We start from the raw sequence: 24,190 nt of genomic DNA on the forward strand, positions 1-24,190 counted from the left end.
CCGTGGCCTGGTATGTCATTTTCCATTTAAAGAACCCCAGCGTCCTCAAAGCTCTAAGATAAGCCCTGTGTTCACACTGTTTATGTTCCTCACACCTTCAGGTTCATGGTCGGTGCATCTGTCAGCACGATACAGATGGCCCAAACTGTGAGAGGTGCAAGGACGTCTTCCAGGACGTTCCTTGGAGGCTAGCTGTGGGCCCCCTGGACAGCACTTGCCGAGGTCGGTGGACCTCCGCTCTCAGCATAGACCGAGTGTCCTTATGTGAGCTCCTTACACGATCTCTGCTTTTCCTTCTTTTGGAGAACATTTAGTTTGTGTCTGTGGGGCTGCAGGCAGCACAGATGGTGAACCTGTGGCTTCCAGCTCCAAATGTGTGATAGCCTCATGTCTCCCAGTATCTCACATAGAAGAATCACCAGCTTCTCAAACCTTCACACCAAAAATTCACATTAATTTGAAGAACGAGACAATATGCATGTTGTGTGGCCCCTTTCCAGAGGGAGGCATAGCCATGAAATGGTAATATCTGTGGGGATGGTGCCACTCCAGGAATGTGGTGACCCCTAGAATGGGTACAAAGATCCCCACTGTTTTCCTGAATTATCATACACTCAATGAAGGTGACCTTGAACCATATGTCTGCTAAGATGAGAAATGAGGTCCCAAATGGAGTTGGACAGGCTATTGTATTTTTTATAAAATACTGAGGCTGATAAGATAGGAGGGGTTTTTGTCATGTGTTTGCTGCCTCCGAATTTTGATGAACTTCCAAATAAACCTGTTATCCAGTTTCTTTTCCCAAATATGGGGAAAACAAGATTCGCAGGAGAGGTTGTCAGATGAGCTTTTATGGAAAAGCCCCATCCGTGAGTGTCACAGTGGATAAGACCCAGCAAAGCGCAGCCAGAGATCATGCCCTTTACAGGGAAAAACCCAACGGGATGAACAGCATAGACATTACCACAAAGACACACAAATCCCTCTAAACAGACTGCCTTTCCTTCCGACGCTCTGGCTGAGCCCCTGATGGGAGGAAAACAGCCTGCAGCCCCCCTTTCAGCAATTCTGCCCTAGAGAAGCAGAGGCTGGCTGGGCCCAGCTCTAGCATCCGATCTGGAGAATCCAGTAGTACCATACTACAGAGTATATGATGTAAAAAATTCAGATTTACAAAGCCCGAGTCAGTAAAAGTATTCTTTACTGAAGGACAACAAAAATACTGCATGCTAGGGCTTCTAGGTCACCCAAATGATTTATATTTGTTCGTTTGATTTAAAAAAAAAACCTAAATATTAAACATTTCGGGAACACATTTTACAGAGAGTGTATGAGCAGAATCGGAGTACTAGAAAGATCCTTGGAAGCACCTGTTTTAAGCCTTTGTATATTTGGTGAAAGAAGGTGGGGTGGCTGAAGAAAGTGGAGGAGGGGAGAATGGGTGATGGAGCGTGGGGTCTCCATCCTGAGGATGCTCATTCGTGGGACCTTGGCGAATCTCTCATAACTCCACTCCGTTCTCAGCTTGTCGCTGTAACGGACACTCTGACTGCTGTCACTTCGACAAGACCGTGTACCTGGCGAGCGGGAGCCGCAGCGGGGGCGTGTGTGACGGCTGCTGGCACAACACCGAGGGCCAGCACTGCGATCGCTGCAGACCCCTTTTCTACAGGGACCCCCTCAAGGCCATCTCGGATCCTTACGCGTGCATTCGTGAGTCCCCAGCCTCTGACCCATCCTCTCCCCTCATCTGAGCAGACACTGATGAAGCTGGTGTCCCTGGGGCCGCCAGCCCACCCTGGGTTCAGCGGCGTCTCCAAACTGCCCTCTTGGGGGTGGGAACTGCAAAATCACTTTGGTTCTGAGAGCTTTTCTCTCTCTGAACAAGTTGGGCCAGGTAATCCAGGTCCGTCCTGGTGATCTTGCTGCCGGGGCTGATACTGATGATTCGGGCAACTGTTCTGAATTCAACCAGGATGGGGTGATGGTTTCAGAAGAGGCTGCATGCACCTGCAGTGTCAGCTCAAGGAAGTAACTAGAGAAACTGGCTACAGCATTTGGCTGTAGATGATACAATTTTGCTAAGCTATTATCTTGTTTCATTTTTCTTTTTTTAACCTTTAAAAATCTTTCCTTTTATCTTTAATCTCAACTATTTCTTTCTTTTTTTTTTTTTAACATCTTTATTGGAGTATAATTGCTTTACAATGGTGTGTTAGATTCTGCTTTATATGTTCCCATATCTCTTCCCTCTTGCGTCTCCCTCCCTCCCACCCTCCCTATCCCACCTTTCTAGGTGGTCACAAAGCACCGAGCTGATCTCCCTGTGCTATGCGGCTGCTTCCCACTAGCTATCTATTTTACATGTGGTAGTGTATATATGCCCATGCCACTCTCTCACTTTGTCCCAGCTTACCCTTCCCCCTCCCCATATCCTCAAGTCCATTCTCTAGTAGGTCTGTGTCTTTATTCCTGTCTTGCCCCTAGGTTCTTCATGATCTTTTTTTTTTTTTTCTTAGATTCCTTATATATGTGTTAGCATACGGTATTTGTTTTTCTCTTTCTGACTTACTTCACTCTGTAGGACAGACTGTAGGTCCATCTACCTCACTACAAATAACTCAATTTCGTTTCTTTTTATGGCTGAGCAACATGGGAATATTTCACTCATAGACAAAATAATAGAGAATAATATATTTATATATATAATAAGAAATATATAATAATATATATCTCATTATATATATATCTTAATATATATAATAATATTTTTTTTTGTATATATAAAATAGACCCACCACTAGCTTTGTCAAAATGTAATATCTTACCCTCTTACCTTCAGGCCGTTACTAGAACACTACAGCATTGTGGCTGGGATGTCCCAGCTGCACACCTGTCCCCTTTGTCTACCCTCCTTCCTAGGGATAAACTCTCATATATTTGGCAATCATCATTACCATGCTTGTTTTTACACTTTCACACGTTTTTATCCACAAACAATACATGTTGACATGTTTTCAAACTTGAGATAAATGATATTATGCTGTATGTACCCTTGAGTATTTCATTCAACATTGTATTTTTGAGATTTGTCCATATCAGGTAGCCCCTAGCTCTCCCATATTAATTTCTGTATAGAATTCTTCCTTCCTATATATGTAACAAAATCTATTTGTCCATTTTTCTTTCGATGCTTCAGTAAACATTCTTGTACATGTGGCCTTGTGCACATGCACAGAGACTGTCCCTAAGAGTCATACCTAGGAGTGGAATGACTGGGCCATAGACTGTGAACTTCTCCAAGTTGATTAGATAATAGTGAATTGTCCCTTAAGTGGGTGTAACAATTAACAGCCACACCAACAGTGTATGAGAGTTCCTGTGACTCTATTTCCTGGCCAACACTGGGTTTTGTCACACTTTAACTCTTGGTAATGTGGGTTTTGTCACAATTTTTTTTTTAACATCTTTATTGGAGTATAATTGCTTTACAATGGTGTGTTAGTTTCTGCTTTATAACAAAGTGAATCAGCTATACATATACATATGTTCCCATACCTCTTGCCTCTTGCTTCTCCCTCCCTCCCACCCTCCCTATCCCACCCCTCTAGGTGGTCACAAAGCACCGAGCTGATCTCCCTGTGCTCTGTGGCTGCTTCCCACTAGCTATCTATTTTATGTTTGGTAGTGAATATATGTCCATGCCACTCTCTCACTTTGTCACAGCTTACCCTTCCCCCTCCCCATATCCTCAAGTCCATTCTCTAGTAGGTCTGGGTCTTTATTCCTGTCTTGCCCCTAGGTTCTTCATGACCATTTTTTTTCTTAGATTCCATATATAGGTGTTAGCATACGATATTTGTTTTTCTCTTTCTGACTTCCTTCACTCTGTATGATAGACTCTAGGTTCATCCACCTCATTACAAATAACTCAATTTCGTTTCTTTTTATGGCTGAGTAATATTCCATTGTATATATGTGCCACATCTTCTTTATCCATTCATCTGTCGATGGACACTTAGGTTGCTTCCATGTCCTGGCTACTGTAAATAGAGCTGCAATGAACATTGTGGTACATGACTCTTTTTGAATTATGGTTTTCTCAGTGTATATGCCCAGTAGTGGGATTGCTGGGTCGTATGGTAGTTCTATTTTTAGTTTTTTAAGGAACCTTCATACCATTCTCCATAGTGGCTGTATCAATTTACATTCCCACCAACAGTGCAAGAGTGTTGCCTTTTCACCACACCCTCTCCAGCATTTATTGTTTGTAGATTTTTTGATGATGGCCGTTCTGACCGGTGTGAGATGATATCTCATTGTAGTTTTGATTTGCATTTCTCTAATGATTAATGATGTTGAGCATTCTTTCATGTGTTTGTTGGCAATCTGTATATCTTCTTTGCAGAAATGTCTATTTAGGTCTTCTGCCCATTTTTGGATTGGGTTGTTTGTTTTTTTGTTATTGAGCTGCATGAGCTGCTTGTAAATCTTGGAGATTAATCCTTTATCAGTTGCTTCATTTGCAAATATTTTCTCCCATTCTGAGGGTTGTCTTTTGGTCTTGTTTATGGTTTCCTTTGCTGTGCAAAAGCTTTTAAGTTTCTTTAGGTCCCATTTGTTTATTTTTGTTTTTATTTCCATTTCTCTAGGAGGTGGGTCAAAAAGGATCTTGCTGTGATTGATGTCATAGAGTGTTCTGCCTATGTTTTCCTCTAAGAGTTTGATAGTGTCTGGCCTTACATTTAGGTTTTTAATCCATTTTGAGTTTATTTTTGTGTATGGTGTTAGGGAGTGTTCTAATTTCATTCTTTTACATGTAACTGTCCAGTTTTCCCAGCACCACTTATTGAAGAGGCTGTCTTTTCTCCATTGTATATTCTTGCCTCCTTTATCAAAGATAAGGTAACCATATGTGCGTGGAGTTATCTCTGGGCTTTCTATCCTGTTCCATTGATGTATATTTCTGTTTTTGTGCCAATACCATACTGTCTTGATTACTGTAGCTTTGTAGTATAGTCTGAAGTCAGGGAGCCTGATTCCTCCAGCTCCGTTTTTCTTTCTCAAGATTGCTTTGGTGATTCGGGGTCTTTTGTGTTTTCATACAAATTGTGAAATTTTTTGTTCTAGTTCTGTGAAAAATGCCAGTGGTAGTTTGATAGGGATTGCATTGAATCTGTAGATTGCTTTGGATAGTAGAGTCATTTTCACAATATTGATTCTTCCAGTCCAAGAACATGGTATATCTCTCCATCTGTTTGTGTCATCTTTAATTTCTTTCATCAGTGTCTTATAATTTTCTGCATAGAGGTCTTTTGTCTCCTTAGGTAGGTTTATTCCTAGATATTTTATTCTTTTTGTTGCAATGGTAAACGGGAGTGTTTTCTTAATTTCACTTTCAGATTTTTCATCATTAGTGTATAGGAATGCTAGAGATTTCTGTGCATTAATTTTGTGTCCTACTACTTTACCAAATTCATTGATTAGCTCTAGTAGTTTTCTGGTAGCATCTTTAGGATTCTCTATGTATAGTATCATGTCATCTGCAAACAGTGACAGCTTTACTTCTTCTTTTCCGATTTGGATTCCTTTTATTTCTTTTTCTTCCCTGATTGCTGTGGCTAAAACTTCCAAAACTATGTTGAATAATAGTGGTGAGAGTGGGCAACCTTGTCTTGTTCCTGATCTTAGTGGAAATGCTTTCAGTTTTTCACCATTGAGGACGATGTTGGCTGTGGGTTTGTCATATGTGGCCTTTATTATGTTGAGGAAAGTTCTCTCTATGCCTACTTTCTGGAGGGTTTTTATCATAAATGGGTGTTGAATTTTGTTGAAAGCTTTCTCTGCATCTACTGAGATGATCATATGGTTTTTATCCTTCAGTTTGTTAATATGGTTTATCACATTGACTGATTTGCATATATTGAAGAATCCTTGCATTCCTGGGCTAAACCCCACTCGATCATGGTGTATGATCCTTTTAATGTGCTGTTGGATTCTGTTTGCTAGTATTTTGTTGAGGATTTTTGCATCTATGTTCATCAGTGATATTGGCCTGTAGTTTTCTTTCTTTGTGACATCTTTGTCTGGTTTTGGTATCAGGGTGATGGTGGCCACGTAGAATGAGTTTGGGAGTGTTCCTCCCTCTGCTGTATTTTGGAAGAGTTTGAGAAGGATAGGTGTTAGCTCTTCTCTAAATGTTTGATAGAATTCGCCTGTGAAGCCATCTGGTCCTGGGCTTTTGTTTGTTAGAAGATTTTTAATCACAGTTTCAATTTCAGTGCTTGTGATTGGTCTGTTCATATTTTCTATTTCTTCCTGGTTCAGTCTCGGCAGGTTGTGCATTTCTAAGAATTTGTCCATTTCTTCCAGGTTGTCCATTTTATTGGCATAGAGTTGCTTGTAGTAATCTCTCATGATCCTTTGTATTTCTGCAGTGTCAGTTGTTACTTCTCCTTTTTCATTTCTAATTCTATTGATTTGAGTCTTCTCCCTTTTTTTCTTGATGAGTCTGGCTAATGGTTTATCAATTTTGTTTATCTTCACAAAGAACCAGCTTTTAGTTTTATTGATCTTTGCTATCATTTCCTTCATTTCTTTTTCATTTATTTCTGATCTGATCTTTACGATTTCTTTCCTTCTGCTAACATTGGGGTTTTTTGTTCTTGTTTCTCTAATTGCTTTAGGTGTAAGTTAGGTTGTTTATTTGAGATGTTTCTTGTTTCTTAAGGTAGGATTGTACTGCTATAAACTTCCCTCTTAGAACTGCTTTTGCTGCATCCCATAGGTGTTGGGTCGTCGTGTTTTCATTGTCATTTGTTTCTAGGTATTTTTTGATTTCCTGTTTGATTTCTTCAGTGATCTCTTGGTTATTAAGTAGTGTATTGTTTAGCCTCCATGTGTTTGTATTTTTTACAGATTTTTTCCCGTAATTGATATCTAGTCTCATTGTGGTTGGGAAAGATACTTGATACGATTTCAGTTGTCTTTAATTTACCCAGACTTGATTTGTGACCCAAGATATGATCTATCCTGGAGAATGTTCCATGAACACTTGAGAAGAATGTGTATTCTGTTGTTTTTGGGTGGAATGTCCTATAAATATCCATTAAGTCCATCTTGTTTAATGTATCATTTAAAGCTTGTGTTTCCTTATTTATTTTCATTTTGGATGATCTGTCCATTGGTGAAAGTGGGGTGTTAAAGTCCCCTGCTATGATTATGTTACTGTCGATTTCCCCTTTTATGGCTGTTAGTATTTGCCTTATGTATTGAGGTGCTCCTATGTTGGGTGCATAAATATTTACAATTGTTATATCTTCTTCTTGGATCAATCCCTTGATCATTATGTAGTGTCCTTCTTTGTCTCTTGTAATAGTCTTTATTTTAAAGTCCATTTTGTCTGATATGAGAATGGCTACTCCAGCTTTCTTTTGATTTCCATTTGTGTGGAATACCTTTTTCCATCCCCTCACTTTCAGTCTGTATGTGTCCCTAGGTCTAAGTGGGTCTCTTGTAGACAGCATATATACAGGTCTTGTTTTTGTATCCATTCAGCCAGTCTATGTCTTTTGGTTGGAGCATTTAATCCATTTACATTTAAGGTAATTATTGACATGTATGTTCCTATTACCATTTTCTTAAGTGTTTTGGGTTTGTTATTGTAGGTCTTTTCCTTCTCTTGTGTTTCCTGCCTAGAGAAGTTCCTTTAGCATTTGTTGTAAAGCTCGTTTGGTGGTGCTGAATTCTCTTAGCTTTAGCTTGTCTGTAAAGGTTTTAATTTCTCCATTATATCTGAATGAGATCCTTGCTGGGTAGAGTAATCTTGGTTGTAGGTTTTTCTCCTTCATCACTTTAAATATGTCCTGCCACTCCCTTCTGGCTTGCAGAGTTTCTGCTGAAAGATCAGCTGTTAACCTTATGGGGATTCCCTTGTGTGTTATTTGTTGTTTTTCCCTTGCTGCTTTTAATATTTTTTCTTTGTATTTAATTTTTGATAGTTTGATTAATATGCGTCTTGGCATGTTTCTCCTCTGTGCTTCCTGGACTTGATTAACTCTTTCCTTTCCCATATTAGGGAAGTTTTCAACTATAATTTCTTCAAATATTTTCTCAATCCCTTTCTTTTTCTCTTCGTCTTCTGGGACCCCTGTAATTCAAATGTTGGTGCATTTAATGTTGTCCCAGAAGTCTCTGAGACTGTCCTCAATTCTTTTCATTCTTTTTTCTTTATTCTGCTCTGCGAAAGTTATTTCCACTATTTTATCTTCTGGGTCACTTATCCGTTCTTCTGACTCAGTTATTCTGCTATTGATCCTTTCTAGAGAATTTTAAATTTCATTTATTGTGTTGTTCATTACTGCTTTTTTGCTCTTTAGTTCTTCTAGGTCCTTGTTAAACGTTTCTTGCATTTTGTCTATTCTATTTCCAAGATTTTGGATCATCTTTACTATCACTATTCTGAATTCTTTTGCAGGTAGACTGCCTATTTCCTCTTCATTTGTTAGGTCTGGTGGGTGTTTGCCTTGCTCCTTCATCTGCTGTGTGTTTTTCTGTCTTCTCATTTTGCTTAACTTACTGTGTTTAGGGTCTCCTTTTCGCAGGCTGCAGGTTCGTACCCGTTGTTTTTGGTGTCTGTCCCCAGTGGCTAAGGTTGTTTCAGTGGGTTGTGTAGGCTTCCTGGTGGAGGGGACTGGTACCTGTGTTCTGGTGGATGAGGCTGGATCTTGTCTTTCTGGTGGGCAGGTCCACATCTGGTGGTGTGTTTTGGGTTGTCTGTGGCCTTATTATGATTTTAGGCAGCCTCTCTGGGGTTGTGTTCCTGTCTTGCTAGTTGTTTGGCATAGGGTGTCCTGCACTGTAGCTTGCACTCCACTCTGGTCGTTGTTTGGCATAGGGTGTCCTGCACTCCACTCTGGTCATTGAGTGAAGCTGGGTCTTGGTGTTGAGATGGAGATCTCTGGGAGATTTTCGCCGTTTGATATTACGTGGATCTGGGAGGTCTCCTGTGGACCAGTGTCCTGAACTTGGCTCTCCCACCTCAGAGGCACAGCCCTGATGCCTGGCTGGAGCACCAAGAGCCTTTCATCCACACGGCTCAGAATAAAAGGGAGAAAAAATAGAAAGAAAGAAGATAAAATAAAATGATATAAAGTAAAATAAAATAAAGTTATTAAAATAAAAAATAAAACATAATTATTAAGAAAAAATTTTTAAAAAGTAAAAAAAAAAAGACAAACGGACAGAACCCTAGGACAAATGGTAAAAGCAAAGCTATACAGACAAAATCTCACACAGAAGCATACACATACACCCTCACAAAAAGAGAAAAAGGCAGAAATGTATATATATCGTTGCTCCCAAAGTCCACCTCCTCAATTTAGGATGATTCATTGTCTATTCAGGTATTCCACAGATGCAGGCACATCAAGTTGATTGTGGAGCTTTAATCCGCTGCTTCTGAGGTTGCTGGGAGAGATTTCCCTTTCTCCTCTTTGTTTGCACAGCTCCCGGGGTTCAGCTTTGGATTTGGACCCACCTCTGCGTGTAGGTCGCCTGGGGGCGTCTGTTCTTCGCTCACACAGGACGGGGTTAAAGGAGTAGCTGCTTCGGGGGCTCTGGCTCACTCAGGCCAGGGGAGGGAGGGGTACAGATGCTGGGCGAGCCTGCGGCGGCAGAGGCCAGCATGACGTTGCAGCAGCCCGAGGCGCGCCGTGCGTTCTCCCGGGGAAGTTGTCCCTGGATAGCGGGACCCTGGCAGTGGCGGGCTGCACAGGCTCCCGGGAGGGGCGGTGTGGATGGTGACCTGTGCTCGCACACAGGCTTCTTGGTGGCGGCAGCAGCAGCCTTAGCGTCTCATGCCCGTCTCTGGGGTCCGCGCTGATAGCCGCGGCTCGCGCCCGTCTCTGGAGTTCGTTTAAGTGGCGCTCTGAATCCCCTCTCCTTGCACGCCACGAAACAAAGAGGCAAGAAAAAGTCTCTTGCCTCTTCGGCAGCTGCAGACTTTTCCCGGACTCCCTCCCGGCTAGCCGTGGCGCACTAGCGCCTTCAGGCTGTGTTCACGCCGCCAACCCCAGTCCTCTCCCTGCGATCCGACCAAAGCCCGAGCCTCAGCTCCCAGCCCCGCCCGCCCCGGCGGGGGAGCAGACAAGCCTCTCGGGCTGGTGAGTGCTGCTCGGCGCCGAGCCTCTGTGCGGGAATCTCTCCGCTTTGCCCTCTGCACCCCTGTGGCTGCGCTCTCCTCCGTGGCTCCGAAGCTTCCCCCCTCCGCCACCCACAGTCTCCGCCCGCAGAGGGGCTTCCTAGTGTGTGGAGACCTTTCCTCCTTCACGGCTCCCTCCCACTGGTGCAGGCCCCGTCCCTATTCTTTTGTCTCTGTTATTTCTCTTTTTCTTTTGCCCTACCCAGGTACGTGGGGAGTTTCTTGCCTTTTGGGAGGTCTGAGGTCTTCTGCCAGCGTTCAGTAGGTGTTCTGTAGGAGTTGTTCCACATGTAGATGTATTTCTGATGTATTTGTGGGGAGGAAGGTGATCTCCACGTCTTACGCTTCCGCCATCTTGAAGCTCCTCCCTACTTAATTTTTGCTAATGAAATAGTACCTCATCATTAATTTGCCTTTCCCTACAGGACTGAGACTAGGGAGAGGCAAGAAAAGCACGTAGGTCCCCAAATTTAGGGACACTCTCACTCTGAGTCATGTGAGTACAGGGCTGACAGCAAGTGCCTCCTTAAATTGTGTGCCCTGGGCATCCAGCTTGCCTCACTCTCGCCCCAGTAGTGCTATAGATTGTTGCCTAGAAAGATACTCCAACCTGAGTTCAAATGCCCAGTGCCGGTTACTGGGTCCGAGATCTTAACTCTACTGGCCAACTAACAGGTTAGCTTGTTATTGTTTCATGGATGCTGGCAGAAGACATGAAACTCCTGGGTCAAAGACAAAGGACTTTATTGCTGATGGCACAGTAAGCAACGAGATGTTTGTATTTGTGTGAGTTCCCACGTCCCCAAGGCCCATGGGGCAACTCAGAGGATACCAGCTGGATCCTGCACACTTAAGGAGCTTATGTCACAGCCCAGGAACACTGAGTTTGGAGAATTCATTGCTTTTATAGCAAGTGGAAGCAAACCGTTCTTTTTCCAGGGGAAAATGTTACCTCATCCCTCAAGGTAGCTTACTACAAACACAACCTGGAGAAATGGCCTGAGCAAAGAGCCATCAAGGCCTTGCATTGTTAACACATGCAGCAAAAATGTTCAGATGCCCAGGACCCATGGTAGATGGCCTCTCCCGATATCCAGAAATCCTGCTTCTTAGGCTATATCATCAATATAATGTTATTTTATATTGGTGGCAGGCGGAACTTGCTATGAAACTCCAATTTCAAACATTATATAATCATAATACATAAATTGAAGTCTTGAGCAAAAGTAAATCAGTAGCCACCCAAATACATGCAATGTCCTAGATTTCAAACTTTAAATATTCATGATGTGGAATAAGCGTAAATGAAGGTTTTTTTGCTCAGATCACTCAGTAGGTAGCTGATTGTATAAAAGTTTACCTTACATGACCTGTTTGAAATAATACAGGATCCTCAGAAAATATATTTCTTTAAATCAATGTTCTAAGTGTCATATATTTTTTTTACCAGAATCTGTGATCAAACTCCCTGTCTCTCTCTCTGTCTCTGTTTCTCACTCTCTCTCTCTCACACACACACACACACATATACACATACACCCTTTATTAATGTTTATAAAGCTCTGCATTTGTAAAAGAAGATGAAATTTCTCTCTTAGGTGGAATCAGGAAAATAGGGGGTTTTATTTTATTTATTTATTTTTGGCTGCGTTGGTTCTTCGTTGCTGCGTGCAGGTTTTCTCTAGTTGCGGTGCCTGGGCTTCTCATTGCGGTGGCTTCTCTTGTTGCAGAGCACGGGCTCTAGGCAGGCGGGCTGTAGAGCACAGGCTCAGTAGTTGTGGCGCATGGGCTTAGATGCTCCGCAGCATGTGGGATCTTCCCAGACCAGGGCTCGAACCCGTGTCCCCTGCACTGGCAGGCGGATTCTTAACCACTGCGCCACCAGGGAAGTCCCAGGAAAATACAGTTTTGAAACAGATAATTTAGGAGTCTGGAAAGAGATTGGAAATAACTAAACCAAATATTTCAGATGCATCAACTGGAGTCTTGTTCCTTAAGAACCACTTAGTATTAACTTGATGGTGCTTTTGGAGGAAAACAAGGAAAGAAAACTAGTACCCCTGATATGAAATTAAGAAACCGTCCTTTGTAAATAAGGAATTTCTTGAGGAAAGGCAAATGAGAAGCTTGTAAAAATGACCATTATGAGACTTCCCAGTTTCTCCCAGTTTACCCAAACACGTTTCTGTGTGAGTGTGTGTATATACAAATGACGTGTATTAAGACTGACCAGCATTCTCATATAAATTTTCTCTAAGTTGTCCTAGTTTGAGCCTAAATGTTTACATGATCAGATTCCAGTCCTAAGAGATGACAAATTTTAAGTCTTCTGTGATTTAAGACCCAGTCAAATGTGACACAGAAAAAAACAAATATTTGGTAGACTCCACCACTGGTAGTATAAGTTTGCTGGAGTTAAATTGTGTGACACCAAGAGATTTTATTGGACTTCTACTCTAAAGACCATACATAGGGTTATTTCAAAGTAAATGTCCCAAAGAACATTTCTGTGTATAATTAAATTATACTCTGGACCTCACTGCTGACCCTTTGGAGTGTCTCCCAAATAAAGCTGAGCTTTTTCCCTTTTGGCTTCTTATAAAATGAACCCAGTTTGTCCCTCCTTCCTAGAAGCAACTGGCTTTGATTAGAAGAAAATTGTGGGCTTTTTTCCCAAACTTAACAGAACCTAATGTTGGTTTTCCACAGTAAGATTTTTGTCACCAGTCACAATCCAATAACAAACAATTGAAAACCAAAAGAGGACTTCCCTGGTGGCTCAGTGGTTAAGAATCCGCCTGCCAATGCAGAGGACACGGGTTCGAGCCCTGGTCCGGGAAGATCCCACATGCCGCAGAGCAACTAAGCCCGTGCGCCACAACTACTGAGCCTGCGCTCTAGAGCCAGCGAGCCACAACTACTGAGCCCATGTGCCACAATTACTGAAGCCCGCACGCCTAGAGCCCATGCTCTGCGACGAGAAGCCACCGCAATGAGAACCACGCGCACTGCAATGAAGAGTAGCCCCCGCTCAGCGCAACTAGAGAAAAGCCCGCGCTCAACAATGAAGACCCAACACAGCAAAAATAAATATATAAAGAAAGAAAATCAAAAGATTCTGTCAGACAACTGTTTGCTTCAGTGTTTCCAAACTGACTGGATTTTTCCCACTAAACTCACTAATAACTTAAATGGGGGTTATGTAAACATTGCTTTAGACTTGAGGGTTTTGTTTTTATTAGTCCAAAGCAAACATGTATAAATCTTACATAACTGTTTCTTAGAATCAGGATATTCATTTTTTTCATTTTTATTTCTTTCCTTAAAAGTGGAATCCCTTGGAAACACAGCACCAAAAAGATACAAGAGACTTTGATGGTCATCTAATGTCTACCAATGCACTTGTCCTGCATACCAAAGCCACAGCTAGTGCTGTGCCAGCCCCTGCCTGGACACCCCCAATGATGAGAGGGTCACTGCTCTATTGGGAAGCCTTAACTGTTAGAGATTTCTTCCTTATACTCAGTCAAGCTCTACCTTTTCTAACTTCCACCCTCTGGAGTTGTTCATACTATCAGCATCCTTTTTCATATGACATACCTTCTTTTAGTTGTTTGAGTTTCTACTGGGAAAAAAAAAAGTGGGGAAGGTGGTTACTTTTTGTTACAACTTTGCTACAGATGACTGTTTATCTCATTTTCCAGAATCTCTTCATCCAAGCTTTTGCCCCACCAACAGATTTCCAAAAATAAAGATTTGAACATTTCTTATTCCTTTTTCTTTCTTGGAGGTGGTGCTCCTTCCAAGACGAATCAAAAAGAATGATAGCACTTACCCTTGCAACATATTTTTCTGTGCTGGGGAAGGACAGATTTACTTTATTAACCATGTTTCAGAGATTTGGTCGACATTTTATGTGATGTTTTTCCCTCTATGTCATGTCCCTTTATGCCTTTATAGTGAATGAGATCAAATATATATGATATATATTTCATTACAGCATCCCACTCTTATCTCTTGACCTTATTTTCACCTTTTAGAGCCTTTTAAAAATTGAGGTGAAATTCACATAACATAAAATCAACCATTTAAAGTGAACAGCAATTCACCAGCACAGTGTTTTGCACCCACCACATAGACTCAGCTCCATAACATTTTCATCACCCCCAAAATAATCTAATTTTTAAACTGAGATATAATTGACGTATCACATTATATTAGTTTCAGGTGTCTCACATGATTCATATTTTTCTCTATATTTTATTTTTTAAAATAAATTTATTTATTTTTGGCTGTGTTGGGTCTTCGTTGCACGCAGGCTTTCTCTAGTTGTGGCGAGCGGGGTCTACTCTTCGTTGCGATGCGCGGGCTTCTCATTGCAGTGGCTTCTCTTTGTTATGGAGCATGGGCTCTAGGCGTACGGGCTTCAGTAGTTGTGGCACGTGGGCTTAGTAGTTGTGGCTCTAGAGAGCAGTCTCAATAGTTGTGGCGCAGTGGCTTTGTTCTTCTGCGGTATGTGGAGTCTTCCCAGACCAGGGCATTGGCAGGCGGATTCTTAACCACTGCGCCACCAGGGAATTCCACATGATTCATATTTGTATACATTGCAAAACGATCACCACAGTAATCTAGTTAACATCCATCATCACACATAGTTACAGTTTTTTCCCTTGTGATGAGAACTTTTAAGAACTATTTTCTTAGCAACTTTCAAATAAGCAATACAGTGTTATTAACTATAATCACCATGCTGTACATTACATCCATGACTTATAACTGGAAGTTTGTACCTTTTGACCCCCTTGACCCATTTCACCCACCCCCACTCCTGGAAACCAGCAATCTTTTCTCTGCATCTATGAGTTTGGTTTGGAGGGTTTTTTAAGATTCTACATATAAGTGAGATCATACGGTATCAGTATTTGTCTTTCTCTGTCTGACTTACTTCATGTAGCATAATGCCCTCAAATTTCATCCATGTTGTTGTAAAAGGTAAGATTTTGTTCTTTTTAGGCTGAATAATATTCCATTGTATATATACCACATTTCTTTATTCACTCATCTGTTGATGGACACTTAGGTTGCTTCCACGTCCTGGCTATTGTAAATAGTGCTGCAGTGAACATTGGGGTGCATGTGTCTTTTTGAATTAGTATTTTCATTCCCTTCTGATAAATACCCAGAAGTGAAATTGCTGGATCATATGGTAGCTCTATTTTTAATTTTTTGAGAAACCTCCATACTGTTTTCCAAAGTGGCTGCACCAGTTTACATTCCCACCACCACTGCCAAAGCATTCCCTTTTTCCTACATCTTTGACAACACTTGTTATTTCTTGTCTTTTTGATAACCGCCATTCTAACAGGTGTGAGGTGGTATATCCTTGTGGTTTTGATTTGCATTTCCCTGATGATCAGTGATGTTGAACATCTTTTCATGTACCTGTTGGCCATCTGTATGTCATCTTTGGAAAAATATCTGTTCAGATCCTCTGCCCATTTTTTCAGTTGGATTGTTTGTGGGGTTTTGCTATTGAATTGTATGAATACTTTATATATTTTGGATATTAATCTCTTTCCAGATACATGATTTGCAAATATTTTTTCATATTTGGTAGGTTGCCTTTTCATTTTGTTGATGGTTTCCTTTGCTGTGCAGAAGCTTTTTAGTTTACCCCCACTTATTTTTGCTTTTGTTGCCTTTGCTTTTGGTGTCAAATCTAAAAATCATTGCCAAGACCAATGTCAGATACTTTACTGCATATGTTTTCTTCTAGGAATTGTATAGTTTCAGATCTTACAATCAAGTCTTCAACCATTTTGAGTTAATTTTTGTATATGGTGTAAGATAATGGTTCAGTTTCAATCTTTTGCATGTGGCTGTCCAGTTTTCCCAGCACTATTTATAGAAGAGACTGTCCTTTCTCCATTTTATACTCTTAGTTCCTTTGTCATAAATTAATTGACCATACATGTGTGGGTTTATCTCTGGGCTCTCTATTCTATTCCACTGAGTTATGTTCGTTTTTATGCCAGTACCATACTCCTTTGATTACTGTAGCTCTATAACATGGTTTGAAATCAAGAAGCATGATGGCTCCAGCTTTTTTCTTCTTAAGATTGCTTTGGATATTTGAGGTTGTTTGTGGTCCATACAAATTTTAGGGTTGTTTGTTCTATTTCATCAATCTATTCTTAACATCCTGTTTTCATAATAGCACACTGTTTCTGGTCCTCTTCCTTTAGAATCACTTTATATATATATATATATATATATCAAGTGAGATATATATATATATATCTCCCCAGAATTATTGAATATTTTCCAAGTCCAGAGATGTGGGAGATATTTCTGAGCAGCCCTTGCTCACTGGTCTAATTATTTAAACATATTTATTGATTTAAACAAACTAAAATAGTTATAGTGAAGGTAAAATGCTACTCTTATATTTCAAGGTTCCCGCAATTTGCAGTTAACTAAGATAATGCATGTCTGTCTCCCCAGCTTGTGAATGTGACACTGATGGGACCATTTCGGGTGGCCTTTGTGTGAGCCACTCTGATCCTGACTTGGGGTCTGTGGCCGGCCAGTGCCTGTGTAAGGAGAACGTGGAAGGAGCCAAGTGCGACCGATGCAAGACCAACCACTATGGACTGAGCATCACCGACCCCCTGGGCTGTCAGCATTAAGTCAACAGGGCCTGGGCTGCCAACCTGAATGCATTTTAAGGCTTGGAGCTGCCTCTGTCAGGTCTAAAATTTGGTCATTGTAAGTACCTGAGTCCTACCAGCCTCTGGATTTTTTTTTTTTTAAGTGTACCAAACCTCCCACAAATTTTAGTAAGTTAGTGGAGAACTTTTTTAGGTGGTTTGCTGAGTTTATCATGAAGAACCAGCAGGGGGCGCTCACATTTTCGCTGCTGGAGCAAACACAGGGGAACATGCCAAGAAATTTAATGCCAAGTTATGAAAACTTCAAAAAAAAAAAAAAAAAAAAGTTCTCCACTAGTAGTCTACTCTACAAATTTGTTAAATTACATTATGCATTTTTGCATAGGTTGATGACTTCTTAGGCAATTTTCAAGTGGGGGGTTTCCTTTTATTTTTTAAAATTATTTTCTCCCTCTCACACTGCTCTTAGTATTGTCTTATGTTCTCTGTCAAAGAAAAGGAAATGAAGAAGCAAGGAAGGGGCTGTGGGGAAATAGAAATAACCTCAGAGTTTTCTGGGGCCAAATGGGGAGGCCATTGGCTCTAGGATCACAGAAACTCAGGGCTGCCTCGGCTGTCACAGAGCTGCTGATTCCACAGAGAATCTGGGTTAATTATTTCCCTTTGGTCATAGTGTCATGCTCTATGGTTTTGCCCATATAGGGAAATGGATTATTTGCATGTTTAGAAAGCAGCAAGATGAATCATTCTGTTTAAAAAAAAAAAAAAAAAAAAGCTCTTCTTTTTGGACTTGATGCAAAATTAAATTTCAGCATAATGAATTATATAATTTCCTATTATACCTTTCAGTACTCCAGGCATTTCCCCTGGTTCACTAACATTATGCCCTCCGAGAAATGGGCCAAACGTTGGTTTTTTGTTTTGCTTTGTTTTTTCTTTTGTAAGAGCTTCAGTTACACATAATTCACACACAGTTCACTTTTTAAAGTGTACAGTTCAGTGATTTTTAGTATATTCAGAGTGTATAACCATCACTACAGTCAATTTTAGAATATTTTCATTACCCCAAAAAGAAATGTGAAGAAGCATTATTCACAACAGTAAAAAGGTGGAAGCAACCCAAGTATCCATCAATGAATGAATGGATAAACAAAATGTGGTAGGTAAACACAGTGGAATATTATTCAGCCTTAAAAAAGGAAGGAAATCCTGATCCAGCCTATAATATGGATGGACCTTGAAAACATTATGCTAAGTGAAATAAGCCAGACCCCAAAGGAAAAATATTGTATGATTCCACTAATATGAAGTATCCAGAATAGTCAAATCCATATTAACAGAATGTAGAATGGTGGTGGCCAAGGGCTGGGGGGAGGGAGGAAGAATGGGGAGAGATGGTATTTAATGGGTACAGAGTTTCAGTTTTGCAAGAGGAAAAGAGTTCTGGAGATTGACTGCACAACAGTGTGAGTGTACTTAACATTGTTGACCTGTACACTTAAAAATGGTGAAGATGGTAAATTTTATGTTATACATATTTTACCAAAAAAAGAAAAGAAAGGAAACCCCATATGCTTTAGCCTCCACCTCCCTATCCTCCCAGCCCTAGGCAAGCAGTAATAAGCTTTCTGTTTCTATAGATTTGCCTATCTTGGACATTTCATACAAGTGGAGTCATATAATTTGTGGTCTTTTGTGTCTGGCTTCTTTTCCTTACCATAATGTTTTCAAGGTTCATCCATGTTGTAGCAGATATCAGTACTTCATTTCTTTTCATTGCTGAATAATATTCCATCGTATGGGTATACCACAATTAATCTACTCGTCAGTTGACGGACATTTGGGCTGTTTCCATGCACATTGGCTTTTCCTGCAGGGGAAATACACATCTTGCTCTGGTTGCACAATTTCTTAGCCTTTACAACATAAGCAGGACTAGCAATGCCAACGGGTGGAAGAGAAAGAAGAGAGAGGGAATGGAAAAAAAAAGTAACGAGGTGCTAAGAAAGAGAGAGGAGAGAAAGGGATATCATAGGTGCATCTGCCAGAGAGGGAGCTGTCAGTAATAACGGTGACACTCAGAAACCCTTCCCCTAGTCACCCGACCCAGCCAGCATCATTCACAACTGTGCCCAGCTCCGCAACATGCATGACCTCTTGTCTCCTCCTAATTGCCATCCAGTAGAACCACATGAGGGCTGCAAAAGTGTCTGGCACTGCATTTCCCGTGCGGGGTTAAATGCAGTCCAGTAATGGGGCAGCCAGGCAGACAATGAACTTGGCAGGGCAGGCTGCTCTGTGTTCTCGTGGCCACGTGTTTTGCTCAGTGTAAGCTGTTAAGGACATTTACCAGTGTGGAGAAATCAGAATGAGAATAATTGTATATGCTGTGCTTTCAGCCTGTGACTGTAACCCCCTGAGGAGTCTGCCACTCTTGACCTGCATTGGCCACTCAAGGCCAATGCTTGTGTCAGTCTCTTGCTACTGGACCACACTGTGAAGAATGCACTCTGTGTATTTGTCTCTGATTTCGCCTTTAGGGAGTGATGCAGTCTTCTACTGGCATTGCCTAGAAGAGACTTGGTCCTGTTGATTGCTTTCCTTGTCCTGTTGTATTTCGGTACTCCCGTGGTAAAAGTATTTACACTACAGGAATCAGCAAACACTGGAAATCAACCCCCATCTTTCTGCAGAGAGCTAGTTGTTAAACATTTACCAGCACCGTGACATTTACCAGTTGGGACTGAATCAACCCAGGCACCGACAGCAGTAGTTTTATCCTCTGTTCTCTTGGAAGTGCCAAGCAGTAGAATATAAGAGCATTTATCCGGCCCCCTTGTTAAACCCACCAGATCATGGGGCCTTTTCTTCTGTCTCTTATACACAGTCTCTTTCCCACCCTTACCACTCCATGCCTAAAAATATTTTGGATGAGCTCATTAAAAAACAAACAAACAAACAAAAACAAAACCCTTAGGTTTAAATGTATTGTAGATTCCTGTGGGAAAGAAACCCTTGGATTTTTCACAGACTCCACTACCCACATGAGCATGTATGTCTCAAATTAGCAAAATAAAGCATTTTTCACTCCATAAGAAATGTGTCACGCATTTAGAGAGTTAAAAACCCAGCTCTTTTCTTTGTCCTCTGATCTTGGCAGCCCACCGTGACATTTTAGAAAGAAAAAACAAAAATTTAACCTAATAAAAGAACAGTGACCTTGATGTGTCTGAAGAAATGTAGCTGATAAATAAGAAACATATGTCTGTTCCGACATAGTTTTGTGCTAATATTGTAAGTTGCTTTACTGAAAACACATGGGGATTGGGCAGAAGAGGTGGGGAAAGAAAACAAGGAAGTAAACATGAAGAGGGAACTCTGTGTACAACAGGACAAGTAATCTAGAAGTTTCACGTTGGAAGGTGTGCCACGCCGAGCTCCATGACTGTGAGTGGACAGCACAAAAAAAGAGTGCAGAGCTGGTGAACAGATCAACGGAGACACCAAGTCAGATCATTCCAGACAAACCTTAGACTCGGGCTGACTTTTCTCGTTGGCTGGTGAACTGCCACTGTGTACTTAATCGTGTCTGCAAAAGGAAAATAACTGAGCAGGGGCTAGTGATGGCGGAACTTGTCCATAATGGCTGAGCCGAGGCATCTGCTAGGTACCCCAGATGCACATCTATCAATGGTGCCCTGGATGGTCCCCTGGGGGGCCAACATGACAGCGTACCCTGCCTAGAGGGGGTTTTCACAACCCCATCCTGGATAAAGCAGCTCAGTTCACATTGTTTTTGCCTAAACTAAAGTTTGGTTTGGGGAAAAATATCAAAAGCCCTTTGCTGCATTTTGTAACAAATTATGTCAACTTTTGATATTTAAAATAAATCTTTTTGAGTAAACTGGGCATAAAATTTTTCCAAGATAACAACCAAAAAAATACGGATACTTAACAAACCAATTTCAAATGAGAGTTCCGTGCCTACTAAGATCTTAATTCTATCTGAGTTTGTTAAATGGAGATTTGAGGGGGAAGATTGTTCTGAGTATTTTACAGTAAATGTCAGACTTAAGAAGTAGTTGTTTATATCTCACCAGCTGTTTATATCAAATAAAGATCAAGATGTTGCAATGATGACGAAAGTCTTGAATAGAGTTGAGTCTCTCCCACAGGGAGAGTTTGTTAGCCAAAACAATTATTTATAAGCAAGTGATTCTACTAAACTGTGATATTCGTATAAGATCTCAAAATCAGCCTGAATGATTTTTTTTAGCCCCAAACATTGCCATAATGTGTAAGTAAAAATCCCTAGGGATTTCATGGTAAGGGACTGAAAGCAGTTGCAAGTAGGCTAGTCAAAGAATTTCTCCTGGCTGACCTTAGACAACCCAACCTGAAGCTAACATTGACACTGTCAGAGGAACTGTGAGATTTCCACTGCATTTCTTTCTTTTTTTTTTTATTGGAGTATAGTTAATTTACAATGTTGTGTTAGTTTCAGGTGTACAGCAAAGTGATTCAGTTATACGTATACATATATCTATTCTTTTTTCAGATTCTTTTCCCATTTAGGTTATTGCAGAATACTGAGTAGAGTTCCCTGTGCTATATAGTAGGTCCTTGTTGATTATCCATTGCATTTCCATTCAAAGCAATACACAGACAAACCCCCTGTCCCCTTCATTTCAAGTCCTGGAAATGGGAGGTGTGTGTTTTTAGAAGATCATTACCAAGTGCGTAGGCAAGCAAGCTACTGTGTGATTGTTCTGGCTGCATGGCTGTTTGCTATGCGTCGATGGAACTGTAGTGCTTTTAATATTACACTTCAGAGCAGCAGATGTCTTCAAGTCTGGAATCAACTGAGCATTTTCTCTTCGTAGGTTGGACTGGGGACTGGAAAATCACCTCCATGGATGTTCTCCCTGTGACTGTGATATTGGAGATGCTTATTCCAACGTGTAAGTCAGTAAAATGAATGACTAAGTTTTGTGGCAATATTCCTCACTCCCATTTCCATCAAATAAATAAAAGCACATTTCATTTGGACATGCTCATAGTCATAGGTGAAGGAGTTCATTCCATGACAAGCAAAGGGCATTGAAAAGCGACGATCTTGAGACATTAACGATAGCCCAACTGATTTCTTTCACTTCAGATATTTCCACGGGTGAGATAACAGTTCTACTGCCTGGGCATCCCGAGGTGGTGTGAAAGATGCCTGCAAATGTGTGATCTGACCTGCCTAAAACTCCAACTTTTTGTCAGCCTGTAAAGAGAGGTCCTGCACTCTCCTTTGTCCGGTTTTTAGAGCAGAATCAGAGAGCCTCTGAGGAGAGAAGTGGCAACCAAGGTTTCACTGATCTGGATTTGCTTGTCAAGACTAGACCTGTAGAATGGAGAGAACAAACTTATGGTTACTAGGGGGGGAAGGTGGTGGTGGTGCGGTCGGGGGGACGGATAGTTAGGGAGTTTGGGATTGACATGGACACACTGCTGTATTTAAAATGGATAACCAGCAAGGACCTACTGTATAGCACAGGGAACTCTACTCAATATTATGTAACAACCTAAATCGGAAAAGAATTTGAAAAAGAATAGATACATGTATGTGTATAACTGAATCATTTTGCTGTACACCTGAAACCAACACATCATTGTTAATCAACTCTACTCCAATATAAAATAAAAAGTTTAAAAAACAAACAAACAAACAAAAATACCAGACCTGGGGCTTCCCTGGTGGCGCAGTGGTTAAGAATCTGCCTGCCAATGCAGGGGACACGGGTTCGAGCCCTGGTCTGGGAAGATCCCACATGCCGTGGAGCAACTAAGCCCGGGAGCCACAACTACTGAGCCTGCGCGTCTGGAGCCTGCGCGTCTGGAGCCTGTGCTCCGCAACAAGAGAGGCCGCGACAGTGAGAGGCCAGCGCATCGCGATGAAGAGTGGCCCCCGCTCGCCGCAACTGGAGAAAGCTCGCACACAGAAACGAAGACCCAACACGGCCAAAAATAAATAAATAAATTAATTAATTAATTAAAAAAAAAAAAAAATACCAGACCTGTAGATCCATTGTTTCTCCACATCCTCCCCAGGATGGTTGATTGATGGTTTCAAAGAATGGGCCCAAACCCAAGGGGCATTTAGCCCAGCACCCCCAAGGCCCTTATCTTACACTCGTCCCTCCTCCACGTTTTTTTTATGAGGTGGGTTTGTTTTCCCTCAGGTGCTCACCCGAGGATGGGCAGTGTGATTGTCGTCCGCATGTCACAGGTCGCAGCTGCACTGAGCCAGCGCCCAGCTATTTCTTTGCTCCTTTGAATTTCTACGTCTACGAGGCAGAGGAAGCCACGCCACTCCAGGGACTGGCTCCTTTGGTTCGCATTTCATTGACTCTCTTTACAGACTTCATTTGATGGGGTGTGGGTAAATACACACACCCTTGAGATCATGGGTAAGTTACCCGGAAGAGAATGGTTTTGCCCACAAACACAGAGCAGAGTGGATTCTATCACGGAACTGCAGATTCTATAAAGTCTTGAGGGCAGAGTCTGCATTTTGTTCATCTTTGTATCCCTGTTCTGGCACAGAGCCTGGCACAGAAGTGTGAATTGCATTAAGTTGTGATGAAATGGACTTGAGTTTTGCTCTTTCAAGGTACCGATCAGATAGAGTGTGTTTATTGAGCATTTCCTGGTCTGTCTCCCTGACAACACTATAAACCGTGAGAGGGAAGGGAGGATGTGTACCCCGTCGCCACTGTTGCTCTAGTGACGAGCACTCTGATTGGTGCATAGTAGGAAGCCAGGGATCTCTGCTAATGAATGAATGAATACGGTACTGAACCAAGCGTAAGATGTGCTCGCTGGCCTCCTGAAGCTGATCTCGGATTAGCAGTCCTCAGTGCTGTTCATAGGAGTGTGTGATTGGAAATGTTGCTTGGTCTGCTTCATTCCCTACAAGTCAGAAGTCCTGTGGGAGATGCTCCCTAAAAATATTTATCTCAAAGTGTTATGAGGGGGGCAAACGCAGGCATCTGAACCCATCAGAGAAAATACAGGTTAGCCTCCCATAACACTCTTATGCTTTTGACTCCAGCCACAAGCAGGAATCTGACAAAGGAAAAGGCAATGTGAGGCGAACGACTTCAAGGGGAGAAGGCATGTGAAAGTTGGTTCTGGAGACAGGATTTGGATAGAAAATTGGGAACTCATTCCAGGTTCCAGTGAATAAGTCTTTTCCTGAGGTCTCTTCCTTATCTGGACACGACTGGTGGGAGGGATGAAAATACCCCTTAAGAGGCTTGGAATTTGCTCT

The 24,190-nt window shown here is 41.6% G+C and overlaps 1 protein-coding gene across 1 annotated transcript in view; it reads left to right on the forward strand.

Moving 5' to 3' along the window:
• The window catches only part of LAMB4 (laminin subunit beta 4), a 110,164-nt gene that overhangs the window by 15,506 nt on the left and 70,468 nt on the right, over positions 1–24,190 (forward strand). The window contains 7 exon segments of the mRNA XM_061197589.1: positions 102–222; positions 1,525–1,713; positions 16,706–16,885; positions 19,272–19,318; positions 19,320–19,384; positions 21,756–21,833; positions 23,100–23,250. Coding sequence (XP_061053572.1) covers positions 102–222; positions 1,525–1,713; positions 16,706–16,885; positions 19,272–19,318; positions 19,320–19,384; positions 21,756–21,833; positions 23,100–23,250 — 831 coding nt within the window.

Source organism: Eubalaena glacialis, chromosome 8 (genome assembly GCF_028564815.1).
Source record: "Eubalaena glacialis isolate mEubGla1 chromosome 8, mEubGla1.1.hap2.+ XY, whole genome shotgun sequence".
In the NCBI taxonomy this organism is placed as follows: Eukaryota; Metazoa; Chordata; class Mammalia; order Artiodactyla; family Balaenidae; genus Eubalaena; species Eubalaena glacialis.